This window comes from Lactuca saligna, chromosome 6, assembly GCF_052625555.1.
Source record: "Lactuca saligna cultivar CGN05327 chromosome 6, ASM5262555v1, whole genome shotgun sequence".
Taxonomy (NCBI): domain Eukaryota; kingdom Viridiplantae; phylum Streptophyta; class Magnoliopsida; order Asterales; family Asteraceae; genus Lactuca; species Lactuca saligna.
In genome coordinates this window covers 25318586-25332250 of record NC_136422.1, presented here as the reverse complement: position 1 = coordinate 25332250, position 13665 = coordinate 25318586, and the positions used below count along the sequence as shown (strand labels likewise).

Here is a 13665-nt window from a genome sequence, read left to right as displayed (position 1 = left end):
AAGTTGTAGTATATGTTACAAGGATTCCGTGCATATAAAGAACGCCGAAATCCGAGTTATAACGAAGAAGTTATGATTCGTCGAAGTTTCGCGACAGAACCGGCACGACGCTGAATGACGTAAAAAATGAATTTACGTTAGAGCAATATTTAGCCTTAGCGATCTTAACAAAAATCGTAGAATATGTTAAACTGAAAGCATACATAAAAAGAATGCCCAAATCTGACTTCGTATTAGGAAGTTATGATTTTTCCGAAGTTTCGACTTAGCAGTATGCAGCCCGAATCCTCGCTTTGAGATCGAGTGATTTTTAGCTGAAACAATCTAAATGAGAATCGAATATCTTATCTATAGTAGTGAAATGATAAAAAGATAGACAGAAACGGACGTCAGATGAAGAAGTTATGAATTTATAACGAAGTTTTCCTGTCCCGGCTACTAAAAATAATATAAAAGTAATATATTAGCCAACAAAGTCTAAACGATAGTTGTAGAGAATATTCTCACCTACGCGTTGATATAAAGAACATCGAAAACAGAGTTCGTATGCGAAAGTTATGAATTTCTGAAGTTTGGGGCGAGAAACCCCAAAACTGTCAGCCACCACGACGTGGTAAAACTGCCACGACGTGGCAGGAGCTCTGGAGTCTATTAGACCCACTTTCAATGACGCATGTAGTGACGACCCAACCACCACGACATGGTAAACCGTACCACGACGTGGCAAGGACAAATTTTGCCCTATAAATAGATTTGAAGGGGCCATCCGAGTTTGGGGTTGCTCCAACTCCTCTCTCTCACTCCCATACCCTCCATAGTCATCCCGAAGTACCCCCGAAGCCCCGGTTTCATCCCGAGACCCGAATCAAGTCCCGAAGCCTGAAGATCCCGAGAAGTGAGATTCCCGAGCCGAAGCTCTGTCCGCGAGAAGCCCGGTTTTTGTGAAGATCTTCCAGATCTACCGAAGAATACTACTTCTACAATACGTAGTGTTGTCTGATCATCTTCTGATCAGGTGAGTGTGTGGTCACTTTCTTCTAACACATAAATATTAAGTATTTGCTATGAAATACGTGTTATGTATATAATATAAATTTTTTATATGTGTGAGTGTATAGTCCCTTTCATAAACACAAGTATAATACAAGTATTGTATGAATGTATTAAGTATATGTTTCGGTGAGTGTGTAGTTTCTTTCTTCTACCACATAGATATGAAGTATTTGCTATGAAATACATGCTATGTGTTTATACGTTGTTTGTTTACTTGAGATGGTTGTCGAATGAATGTTTTATATAGATTTTAAAATGATTTAAACTATATATGTATTTTATATCTACAAATATGTTGGGTAGAACATGGGTAGTCGACGTAGTTGGTGTGTGATGAAGGATGAGTTTGAGGATGAGACGAAAGGTGAACCTTGGTATTTATAGATTTAGTACCGATGAAAGAACCCTACCAGCTATTGTCTTAGTGCCAAATAAACAATCCTGGTAGCTATTGTCTTAGTGCCAAATAAAGAACCTTGGCAGCTACTGTCTTAGTGTCAAATAAAGAATCCTGGTAGCTATTATCTTAGTGGCAAATAAATAACCCTGGCAAATACTGTCTTAGTGTCAAATAAAGAACCCTACCAGCTTTTGTCTTAGTGCCAAATAAAGAATCCTGGCAGCTATTGTTTTAGTGCCAAATAAAGAACCCTAGCAGCTACTGTCTTAGTGTCAAATAAAGAATCCTGGTAGCTATTGTCTTAGTGGCAAATAAATAACCCTAGCAACTACTTTCTTAGTGTCAAATAAAGAATCCTGGCAGCTATTGTCTTAGTGCCAAATAAAGAACCATGGCAACTATTGTCTTAGTGCCAAATAAAGAATCCTGGCAGCTATTGTCTTAATGCCAAATAAAGGATCATGGCAGCTATTGTCTGAGTGCCAAATAAAGAACCCTAGCAGCTACTGTCTTAGTGCCAAATAAAGAATCCTGACAGCTATTGTCTTAATGCCAAATAAAGAACCCTGACATCTATTGTCTTAGTGCCAAATAAAGAATCCTGATAGCTATTGTCTTAGTGGCAAATAAAGAACCCTGACAGCTATTGTCTTAGTGCCAAATAAAGAACCCTGACAGCTATTGTCTTAGTGCCAAATAAAGAACCCTGGCAGCTACTGTCTTAGTGCCAAATAAAGAATCCTAGCAGCTATTGTCTTAGTGCCAAATAAAGAACCCTAGCAGCTACTGTCTTAGTGCCAAATAAAGAATCCTTGCAACTATTGTGTTAGTGCCAAATAAAGAACTCAGACAACTATTGTCTTAGTGCCAAATAAAGAATCCTGACAAGTATTATCTTAGTGCCAAATAATGAACCCTGACAGCTATTGTCTTAGTACCTAATACAGAGTGAACGAATAGATGATTCTTAGGGTAGACCCTTAAGAGTAAGGAAGATAATGGGAATGGGTAATTGGGTTGATTATTTGATGATTAAATATAATAATTATATTATTGTTGGTTGAAAACCCTATATGCTCACCAGGCTCCCAAGCCCGACGCACTCAGTTTTCTTTGTATCACATGTATCAATACGAAGACATATTTCACTGAGAGATTAAAGGAGATGTAAATCACTAATGTAAATAAATGTATGTTCTGTTTATGCTTATGTGTCTGTATCGGAACATGACCTCTTGAGATTTTGTTATTTAATTAAAATACATTTCTTTAAAGAAATGTTTTGATAAATTATTATCATGTTTTATTTTGGGAACAAATTCCGCAGCTCTTTTAATCAAAGGATTACTCTGATTTTATAAAACAAAGAATAAACAAATCGGTATTTTATGGTCGTGAAATTGGGGATGTCACACGTTGACCATACCAGATGAGTCGCGTCCGCGTCCGCGTCCGCGTCCGGGTCCAGGTCTGGGTTTTCCGGTTTTTGGACCCGTTTAGACCGGTACAACTTTAATGGCATAGAGTACAAGTCGTTAAAATAAGTTTTTGGGTTTGATAGAACTCATTAAAACGAATATGTTATTGGGTTTGATACGATACAACTTGTAAAAATGATTACGTTTCCGTTTCATGCATAACTAATCTACCTTGATGTTAGAATATTATAACTTGCAAAATTAATTTTCCAAATAAAAGTAAAAAACATATAAATCAAGTTCATCATGATCCGTTTCATATGATTTATCTTTCAAAGATACATAAAATTCATAATTATAGTCTAAAATAATAGTTAAAAAGTTGAAATATTTCTGCTTTCATAGTTCAGCTTTGAAGAATTGTAACTCACTGCATATGATAACAAAATCAACAAAATTATAGTCAAAATTCATCTACAAAATGTAAACTAAATGTTGGAAAAAAACCAAAGGTCAATCCGACTTAAAACGAATGAGTTATGATAGTTTAAAATTTTTCACAAATTAAAAAATTTTAAAAATTTTGCTGAAAAGCTGAGAATTTTCAGCTTTAATAGTTCAATTTTGAAAGAGTGTAACTCATTAAATATAATACCAAAATCAATAAAATTATAGTCTAAACTCATCTACAAACTGTAAATTAAACGTTGGAAAAAAGCACGTGTCAATCCGACTTAAAACGAATGAGTTATGGTTGTTTAAAATTTTCACAGATTACAAAATTATAAAAATGTTGCAGAAAAATTGAAAATTTTCAGCTTTCATAGATCAACTTTGAAAGACTGTAACTCATTGAATATAATACCAAAATCAACAAAATTATAGTCTAAATCCATCTACAAATTGTAGATTAAACATTGGAAAAATCTGCGTGTCAATCCGACTTAAAACTAATGAGTTATGGTTATTAAAAAAATCTCACATATTACAAATATATTTTTTTAAAACAGGTCCAACCGGTTCTAAACCCGGTAAAAACCAGACTGGACCGGGAAAAAAACCGAACCGGTTTTGATGAATTCCAGAACCGAGAACCGGCCCGGGGATCCAAAAAAACGGTCTGATCCGGTTCTCCGGTCTAGTCCTGTCCACCGGTCCAAATGCTGACCCCTAATGTGATATAAATAGATAGATACTAGATGAATACTAGCGCGTTGCAAAGAATACAACAATATATTTGAAATCTTTACAAATATATGTTTTTTAAATATATCAATGACATTGTTATTAGCTCTTATATAGTAAATCTTATAATAATTGTATAAACATTATTTTTTTAATGATATGATAATGTAGACATCTTTTAAAATTCTCTTGATAGCTTATTTTATTTCCTTATTTTTTTTAGTTTTTTTAGTATTTCAGCTCTTTTTATCATTATTGCATTGTATTTTATTTATTTTCTTTACTATGGATCATTCCATGGGCTTTTTATGTCGCATGAGGTATTTTGCAGGATTTTGGAGCTTGTTGCGGTTATGGATTAGCTTCGAAGTGGGCTTTGTGGGCTTTCGAAGCATTATTGGTCTTTGCAGGTCCATTAAAGGAAATTTGGGCTTAAAAGGCTAAGACTTGGATGAAGTGGGCTTGTGAAGATGGATCATGAATTGTTAATTTGGGCTTGAAGCATCCATATTTGAAGCTAAAAGATGATTGATTAATTTGAATCATGTGGGATATGGAAGGGACCAAGGGAATATTTGGTAGTGGGATGGTTAGTGGAGGAAAAATGAGCCAATAACATTTCAGCAACACTTGCGCGGGTGGAATCTTCGTCGCGTGGGTACTCGCGCAACTGCCTAGTTTTGGTCATTTTGGTCATTTGGCTTGCCATTACCTTGGGGGATGAGATTTATCAGCCATCACTTCGATTTTACACCATTGGAGACCAGGAGAAGGCGATTTTAGAGCTCAAGATTCATTTATTTTCATCTTTCCAAGTTATTGGTCGTTTGTTTATGCAATTAGACTTTTGTGATTGTTATTCTATTGCCATGAGTGGCTAAACTCTCTATTTTGGTAGACCTTGGCTAAAACCTTTTAATGTTTGTGGGTTTTGAATAAGTTATGCTTATTTATCATTTATCTTATGTCTATGATTCTAGTTCATATTTCCTATGCTTGTTTAATGTTTTGATCATGAACTTGGTACTTTAATAATCAATTGTTGGTTTATTTCTTTGGTTTAGCATTGAATCATTAAATTTACTTCAAACAACCGCTTTATGATGGTAGAAATCATGTCCAACTTATGAATCATAACTCCTTTATGGATGTGTAAGCATTGACATCCTCTAGGAATTGGGGATTCCTTCATTCTTAAGGCTAATAAACTTCTTGGATTCAATTGCTTCAATTGGGTCTTTGGTTTTGATTAAGAAGGTGTGTTGTGGGCTTCCCCAACCTCCATACAACTTATGAGGAATCTTGGTATATCATGCTTCATGATTGCTATAACCAATTTAGGATGAATGATAAGCTTTATGTTAAATCCTAACGATAAACACACAAATGTTCATTGTGTTGATTTGCATTGGTTTACCAATTCTCTCCACTATTTGAGCATCTCACTTTCTTGCTTAATTTCAAGTTTTTAGTTATTCAACTCTTTTAGTTTTCAAGGAATCACAACCCCCCCCCCCCCCCCCACCCCACCCACCCACCTTTTTAGTTTAATTGTAGTTAACTAGTTTATTTACACTAGCTCTATTAGATTGCATTAGTAATTGAATACAACCATTTCCCAGAGGATCGATACCCCTTTTTACCATTATATTACGTTTTATTTGCAAACAAATGCTGTAATTTGTGTGGTGGACTTGACATCCCATCATCTATAACCTACAACAACCTTTGGCAACCATAAGACTTTCTCGGATAAGTTTGTGATTTTTTTGCTTCAACTTAAGTTCTATCTAAATGTGATCTTTCTCTTAGTGCATATACATATATATATATATATATATATATATATATATATATATATATATATATATATATATATACACACACACACACACATATGTATCAAGTGACACAAATAATGTTACTAACTTATGTATCAAGTAACACGTGAAGGTTACAAACTGAACAATGTTTAAGTAGACTTTTTAACTTTACACACTATTTTATGTGGTCGTCTAATTGTCTGTTTAATACTTATCCACTTGATGGAATCATATATTTTGGTCTCTCTCTCTCTCTCTCTCTCTCTCTCTCTCTCTCTCTCTCTCTCTCTCTCTCTCTCTCTCTCTCTCTCTCTCTCAAACTCAAAAACCTTACACAAAATGTAATTATGAATTCCCTTTTCATGCCAAAGCAAACTTTATATATATATATATATATATATATATATATATATATATATATATATATATATAAAGTCTGCTTTGGCATGAAAAGCGAATTCATAACTACATTTTGTGTAAGGTTTTTGAGTTTGATATATATATATATATATATATATATATATATATATATATATATATATATATATATATATATATATATATATATATATATATATAGAAAGAGAGAGACCAAAAAATTTGATTCCATCAAGTGGATAAGTATTAAACAGACAATTAGATGACCGCATAAAATAGTGTATAAAGTTAAAAAAATCTACTTAAACATTGTTAAGTTTGTAACCTTCACGTGTCACTTGATACATAAGTTAGTAACATTATTTACGTTTACTTGTAACTTGAATCATTGTCTTTTTCTTTCAAATCATTCTTTTGAAATGCCAAATTTAAGAACTAAGAGTACAAAGAGCTACAATAAAACTAATTCTTTTTTGTAAGAAGTTCTCTGAGAATAGAATCAATCACCCCATCTGCAAAAGGTAACAAGTGTCCGGTGCCAGTAAGCTCATGATACTTGACCCATGTAAGTTGATGGGCGATATAACGTTGCAATGTCACAGGCACAATGAGGTCCTCATCACCCTGCCATATATGAACTGATCCTTCGTTGTTTGGAAATGGGTTTTTGAGATCTATTGGATCAAAGTCCCATTTTCCAAATCCAATGTTTAAGTCACGATGGAGTGACTCGAATTCGCCTTGTTGTCGTGGTTGTTTATTCCAGGCTTGTAGCTTTAACACACAAGAAAGAAGTAGTGTAAGTATATACAAGATGAATACGTCTCACAGTGTGTAGTTAGATGGAATTTTGGGTTTGTAATTTAAGAATTGTTCTCTAAATTTTATTATGTAAAACTTTTTATGCAGTTAAAATATAAAAATTTGAAACTCAAGTACTAAACATAAAACTTTTGTTAATTAAAATATTAAAGGAAAAAGTTAAATTTTGTAAACCAACAATTTCTAATTTTTTAGAATTTCTCGTGCATTTAGGGGGTGTATGGATAGAAAAAAAATGATGTTTATTGTTTATTGCTTATTCCCACCACAAGAAGTTATATTTAAGTGTTTGGATGAAATCCTTAAAAATTAGCTTATTATGTTAAAAAGGGGCTAAATAAGTTAATTTTAATAAGCATCTCCCCCTTACTTATTGTTTATTGTTTATTCCCACCACAAATAAGTTAATAAACAATAAGCTAATAAGTTAATCCAAACACCTCTTAAAGTTGTTAATCTTTTTATAATCTATAAAATTATGATTGACTATTAAATGTTTAGCTTTTTAAATAGTGTTCCGAGTTTGTTTTTGAAATTCATTTTTTTTCCAAACATAATTTCAAATAGAAAATAAATCATGCACATAGTTCATGAAAAAGGGAATGGCCACATCATCACAAAAGGGGGCGGGATGATGGAAACGACACACTGGTGGTTGGTTATGATAATGGGGATGTTGTATATTTCAAGTTAACACTAAATAATCAACACATAACTAATAAATTCGAATAAAAATACAATTTTAGTTAGGCATGTACGTTTTGCAAACAATATCCTTCTTCGTTCATTTGGTGATTTATCAAATTTATTTCCCTTTTAGGCTTGATTTCACTTTGTTATTTACTAGATGTATCTGTTGAGTTTTTTTCCTGAACTTCTTAAAGTTAAGATGTTTCGTTGAATGTTTTTATAATAGTTTGGTATAGAGATACTTTTAGGGTCGATATTATCCCATAATTAGGATGTATGTATTAATGCTAAGTATAGATCCAAGATACAAAGTGTATATGGGCTTATTCCGTTATACATAACAGATTAGTATATGTTAGCTAAACAAACATAACAACAATAATAATAATAATATATAGTAATCCATCCTACAGTTTGAGGGGGAGTGATAGGAGTACAGGACGAACACTCAAGGAAACGAAATTCAGTTAATTGAGAAGATGGGAGTGTCTTGGTAAAGATATGAGCATATTGAAGATTAGAAGGGACATGTATGCAATATGCATAACATGTAATCTATATAGTTTGAGAATATTATCTTATTATAATATATTTTATTTTTTATATATGATTAATTAGAAATACCTTTTTCCTGTATTTTTTATTTGACAAAATCAATAATATAAAATAAAATAGGCACTAAACTATTTATTTAAAAAAAAAAAAAAATTATCTTTGCAAGCGATTAATGGATTTTACAAACAAAAATTTATCTTTTAAACGGTTTTCAAAAATCTGATCCATTTATTTTACAAGAAATTGGTGTCTTTACAAGAAGAAGGTTTAAACATGGAGTATTATGACAATAATCCCTATTTAAATTAAGAGAGTTCTATGAGATTATTAGTTAAAAGTATTTAGATGTTTGAAAAACTTCGAATTTGAATGTTCTTGCGCTAATTAACCATAGCTTAAATAATAGTGAATCTATTTGGGTTTAATTAGGGGCGGATCGAAGATTCTGAATCATAGTGGACATGATAAAAGATAATAAAATATAATTTTTCAGGTCGTGAAAACATGGGTATAATTTCTTTGATAGGGGTCATAAGAAAAATTATCCAAATTAACAACAATAGGCGTTGTAAAATGAACAATAAATAAAAAAACTAAAACAAATTAGATGTTTTTCTTTTAGTTGAACAGTAACATGTCATTTTGTTGAAGTATTTTCATTTGTCTGTCAAAATTAAACCAATATTCACTCAATAATAAGTGTTATACTAATTTAATAATTGAAATCATAAATAAAATCAACTATCTAATCTAACAAATAAGACAGATTCATGAATTAATGCATAGCTTAAAAGTTAAATCAAACAATTTTTCTTTATTAACTATATAAAAACTAAAAAAAACAACAATTATGGACCCTTTGAGTAAATATTGCTCCGCTAGGCTAGTCCATCAATCCCCCCACTACCCATTTCTTTATTTTTTTTATTGGTTGATTATTATTATTCTTTTATTGGTTGATTATTAGTTCTACTTGAGTTTGAGAGTATACGGCACGGATTTAAAATAATTAAGGGCTCTGTTAGTAAATCAAATATAATATCAAACTATCCCCTATAACATTGGTGGCACGTGCCCTACTACATCCATTTTTGTTGGTGTCATACGGCACACATCATATTATTACACTGCCACGTCATCATCACAAAATGTTCCTTACCTCACAAAATTAGTGGGTATCATACCACAAGTTTATTTAATTTAATTTTATTTATTTTTATTTTGATTGGTAACAAAATGCCAACGATCACAAAAAGACACAAAAGGGGTACAGTAAGAGCTTGACGCATGGTGTGGTGGACAAGTACAGGAAAGAATGGTCGTTGTTGTGTTCGCTGCACACTGCAGCGCCAAATCAGCAACCAGAGTGTGCGGTATGAAGTGCATCTACCTACCTTACTAGAGCAATCATAAGTGCATCTACCTACCTTACTAGAGCAATCATAATGTATATATGTAAATGAATTAAACTGGATCAAAATGAAATATTATGTTGGCATTTATTGGTAAGGAAGTTTAAAGATTATTGAATTATTTGGTTGAAAATGTATGCATGTAGTTTAAATATAACAGGGGTTTTATAAAATGTAAAACATTAGTATGAAAATCAATTAAACTCTCACAAACATAGAGTTCCGAAAATTTTAATATTGTTTTATACGTACTGACAATGCATGTGTCAAATAATAAACACATGACATGTGAAGTGAAAAGGCTTAACATCCACTTGTGATGTTTCTAAACCACGCTACTCATTTGGCAGCTACATCAACATTCCAAAATAATTATTTTCATCGTTATTTAATTATAAACTTTAGAATGTGGGGACATAAAATAAAGCAATTAAGCAAACATGGACAAAAAATAAACATCAAACAATGACTCTGGTTGTCTTGTTCCAGATCTCATAATTGTAACAAATCTTTTCGTTCGTCCAATTACGACTAAAAACTTTTGCATTCTTTTAAGCTACGTCTTCAACCCAACTAAAGAGTTGTACGGGAAACGTCTTTTTTTATAGATGTCTGATTTGAAATGTTGATGCATAGGTTCCATATTTTGTTCAGTATCTAAGATTGCTATAATAACAAGTATATGTTTAATAACGACAAAACTGCAAATTTGGTCCTTGTGGTTTGCGAAAACCTTTGGATGGGGTCCAAAAAGTTTCCAGCTTGCACCGAAGGTCCAAAATCAAGGTTTTCCATTGTTTTTAATCCAAAAAAACTTGAAAAGTCAATTTTACCCTTTTTCATTTCTTTTTTCTATTTTCTTTATTTATTTTGGTATTTAAATAATTAAAAATAGAAAATAAAATAAACCCCACAACCCCTCCCTCCTCCTCCTCCTCCTCTCTCTCTCTCTCACATAGACACACATATAAATATAAATACAGATCGTCTTCATAGACATACACACACAGCAGGGACCAATCTTACAGCAGCCTTTGTTGCTTCATTTTTCTCCTTTCTCCTGATTTGTACCGTTAAGCTTCTGCCAGCCTTACCTTCTCCGCCAGGAGAACACCTCCGACCATTGAAGCGTCTCCGACAGTAGCACCTCCAACAAAATTAGACCTACCTGCGATCTCATTGTTGTTTCCCCCCTCAATTGTTTCTGACATATTTCACGTAGTCCACATCAAAATCTTCAAGCCACCCGGTGACGGCTATGTAAGTTGTGCTGATATCGATCTCCATACCATATGGATCTGAAGATGACAAGTCAATTATGTATGTAGAAATTGGGTCTGTGAAAGTGGTGCTAATATAGGTCTCCATATCAAACCATAAACCATCTCTTACCCGATTAATCACTTCTGAAATCCTTAAGGGTTTCTGTCAACAAATAGGGTATTAATGGTCGGAGAACAAAAGCCCCTTGCTACAATTGAGATCCCGGAGGTGATATACGTTCAATCCCAAGGCCTCTGAGAATAATTGGAAAAGCATACCTCATATTTCATCACTTTATTTGATTACTCGATTTGAATTTCTCTTAAACCTCCAACAATTGCATCACTTGATTTTGTGCGATGTTTATGGTGATTGGCAGAAGATGAGAGGGATTTGGCGGATTCCAGCATCAACGAGGCCCTTCACACCAATTTTTGTTTGGTCGAAAACTTTGAGCTTCTATGGTCGATCTAGCTTGAGACTATTGAAGTAATGGTGGCAGCCATTTTTATGAAGACGATATGTATATATATTTGTATGTGTATCTATGTGTGTGAGAGAGAGAGAGAGAGAGGGGGGGGGGGGGGGAGGAAGAGGTTGTGGGGTTTATTTTATTTTCTATTTTTAATTATTTAAATACCAAAATAAATAAAGAAAATAGAAAAAAGAAATGTAAAAGGGTAAAATCGACTTTTCAAGTTTTTTTGGACCAAAAACAATGAAAAACCTTGATTTTGGACTTGTGGTGCAAGCTTGAAACTTTTTGAACCCCATCCAAAATTTTTTGCAAACCACAAGGACCAAATTTATAGTTTTGTCTTTAATAACTATACATTTAGTCCTACTTTCATCCTACTAGTTGTTATATATTAAAGAGTGTACATGTGGTCAAGAGGAAGTATACCTGATCTGGATCCATGGAAGCAAAAAACTTCGATGCAACTGTTATATCCGAGGAAGAAAGAGCAGCATGTACTTCATCGATAAAAGAAAAAGAAGGAAACCATTTTTGACTATTCCACCAGTAGCTCAGCCATGGTAGGTGATGCGCAACACGCAGAGCCCATTGATCCTGTGGAAGTTGTCCTGAAAATGCTTCGTTGGTTAAATTTGAAGGTAGGTTAGGCCACCAGTAATTAATGCCTGGAGCAATAAGAACTGCTCCTGCAAGCCTGTTATCGTGCGCACAGTTATACAACAATAATTCCATAATATGACGCTTAATTAAAAGTTGCAAGATTTGAATCAGACCTGTGAGGAATGTACTTGAGACAAGACCACATGATTTGGCCACCCATTGAGTATCCAGCTACATAAAACTTTCGTCCCAAGTTCAAATGATCAGCGACCTCTTCGATATCAAATGCCAAGCTCTTCACAGTTCGTTTAGGGTCCGGGTCACTCTCTCCATAACCGGGTCGGTCTATTGCAACAAAGTATACCCCTAGTTCTTCAACAAGAGCCTGTAAGAATCATCATTACGTATACTCAGAAGCTATATATATAACTTCGAAAAGGAAGATGGGAAACGAATTAATGGAGGACTTAATCCATACCGGAGACGCTGTGGCTTCAAAAGGGTGATAATACTTATTTAAGTTGAAGCCATGGATGAATATTAGTTTATATTTGGCTGTATCTTTTGAAACACCGGATTCTATATACGACAAATGTCTTCCATCGCGGAGTTTAATCCTTGGGGATGTAATCGGAGGGCCATCTGGAGATCCTACAGTCTTTGGAGGTGGTGGAAGAGCTGTTTGATAAGCCCATGCAAAGAACCCCGCAAAGATGACTAGTAGAAATTTATTCAAGATAACTATAGAGACAACGATACATTAATTCAAAGTCAGTGATGGAAATGATGCATTGGTTACAGAACTATGATTTTAGGGTTTGAAAGCAATGAGATTCGGAAACAAGATCTGAAGATGAAGAAAAGAAAGAAAATTAAAGTAAGCAAATGAGACTCACTGGATGAGGAATCCGGCTTTGATTTCCTGGTATGAGACCTGGCTGCTGCTGGTGAAATTGTGTGTTTTGTCGACATTGTTGTGAATGAGAGAAGATGAAGATTAATGCAAATTTATCGAAGGGTGTGTGGCATGTAATGAAGTATGAACTGGTGGAGTGAATTATTATTGTCGAATTAACCGTAATGGGCCATGGCAGTTGGCAGATGACTGTCAAATCAAACTGGGGTGGCTTTGAGTTGGTCCAAGATGAGAATGAGAGATTGGGTGCAAGGAACAGGTGGTTAAATATTATCCACAAAACCCTTTATGCATGGCATGTGTTGCCAATATTTAATTACACAGGCATCCACACAAATAATTAAGGAGAAAAATCTAACAAAAACAAACAAATACGACTTTTAAATCTTAGTTGCAATTTCTCACATCTATAGGATATGATTGGTGCTCTAGTTGAAATTTTGCTTTTGGTTTATAAACTAATTTGAAGTCACTTATCAAAAAAACAAATTTATTTAATTTATGAGACACGTTGTTTATACATTACATATTATTTTTAACATATTCACATTCTTTAGATTTGTTTATACATATGAAAGACACGTTGAAAATTTTGTCACGAAAAATCTTTTCAATTTATCTATATTCTTCGGTATTTAGTCTCCATAAATTTAAATTTTAGTAGGCAACATT

The 13665-nt window shown here is 33.5% G+C and overlaps 1 protein-coding gene across 1 annotated transcript; it reads right to left on the bottom strand.

The window, feature by feature from the left end:
• Positions 1–6540: 6540 nt before the first annotated feature.
• On the bottom strand, positions 6541–13134 carry LOC145000180 (uncharacterized). Its single transcript, XM_078959371.1, has 5 exons — positions 12974–13134; positions 12556–12818; positions 12251–12462; positions 11904–12171; positions 6541–7031 (listed from the first exon to the last, which is right to left on the bottom strand). The coding sequence occupies exons 1-5, from the start codon at positions 13047–13049 to the stop codon at positions 6720–6722; spliced, it is 1131 nt and encodes a 376-aa protein (XP_078815497.1). The 5' UTR covers positions 13050–13134; the 3' UTR covers positions 6541–6719.
• Positions 13135–13665: the final 531 nt, after the last annotated feature.

What these genes read in the sequence shown, in the direction of transcription:
- LOC145000180 (XM_078959371.1), bottom strand. Translation starts at nt 13,049, where the DNA reads ATGTCGACAAAACACACAATTTCACCAGCAGCAGCCAGGTCTCATACC. An exon ending in TTGAAGCCACAGCGTCTCCG is followed by an intron (nt 12,463 to 12,555) that starts GTATGGATTAAG and finishes TGATTCTTACAG; the next exon opens with GCTCTTGTTGAAGAACTAGG. An exon ending in CTTCCATGGATCCAGATCAG is followed by an intron (nt 7,032 to 11,903) that starts GTATACTTCCTC and finishes TGTGTGTTAAAG; the next exon opens with CTACAAGCCTGGAATAAACA.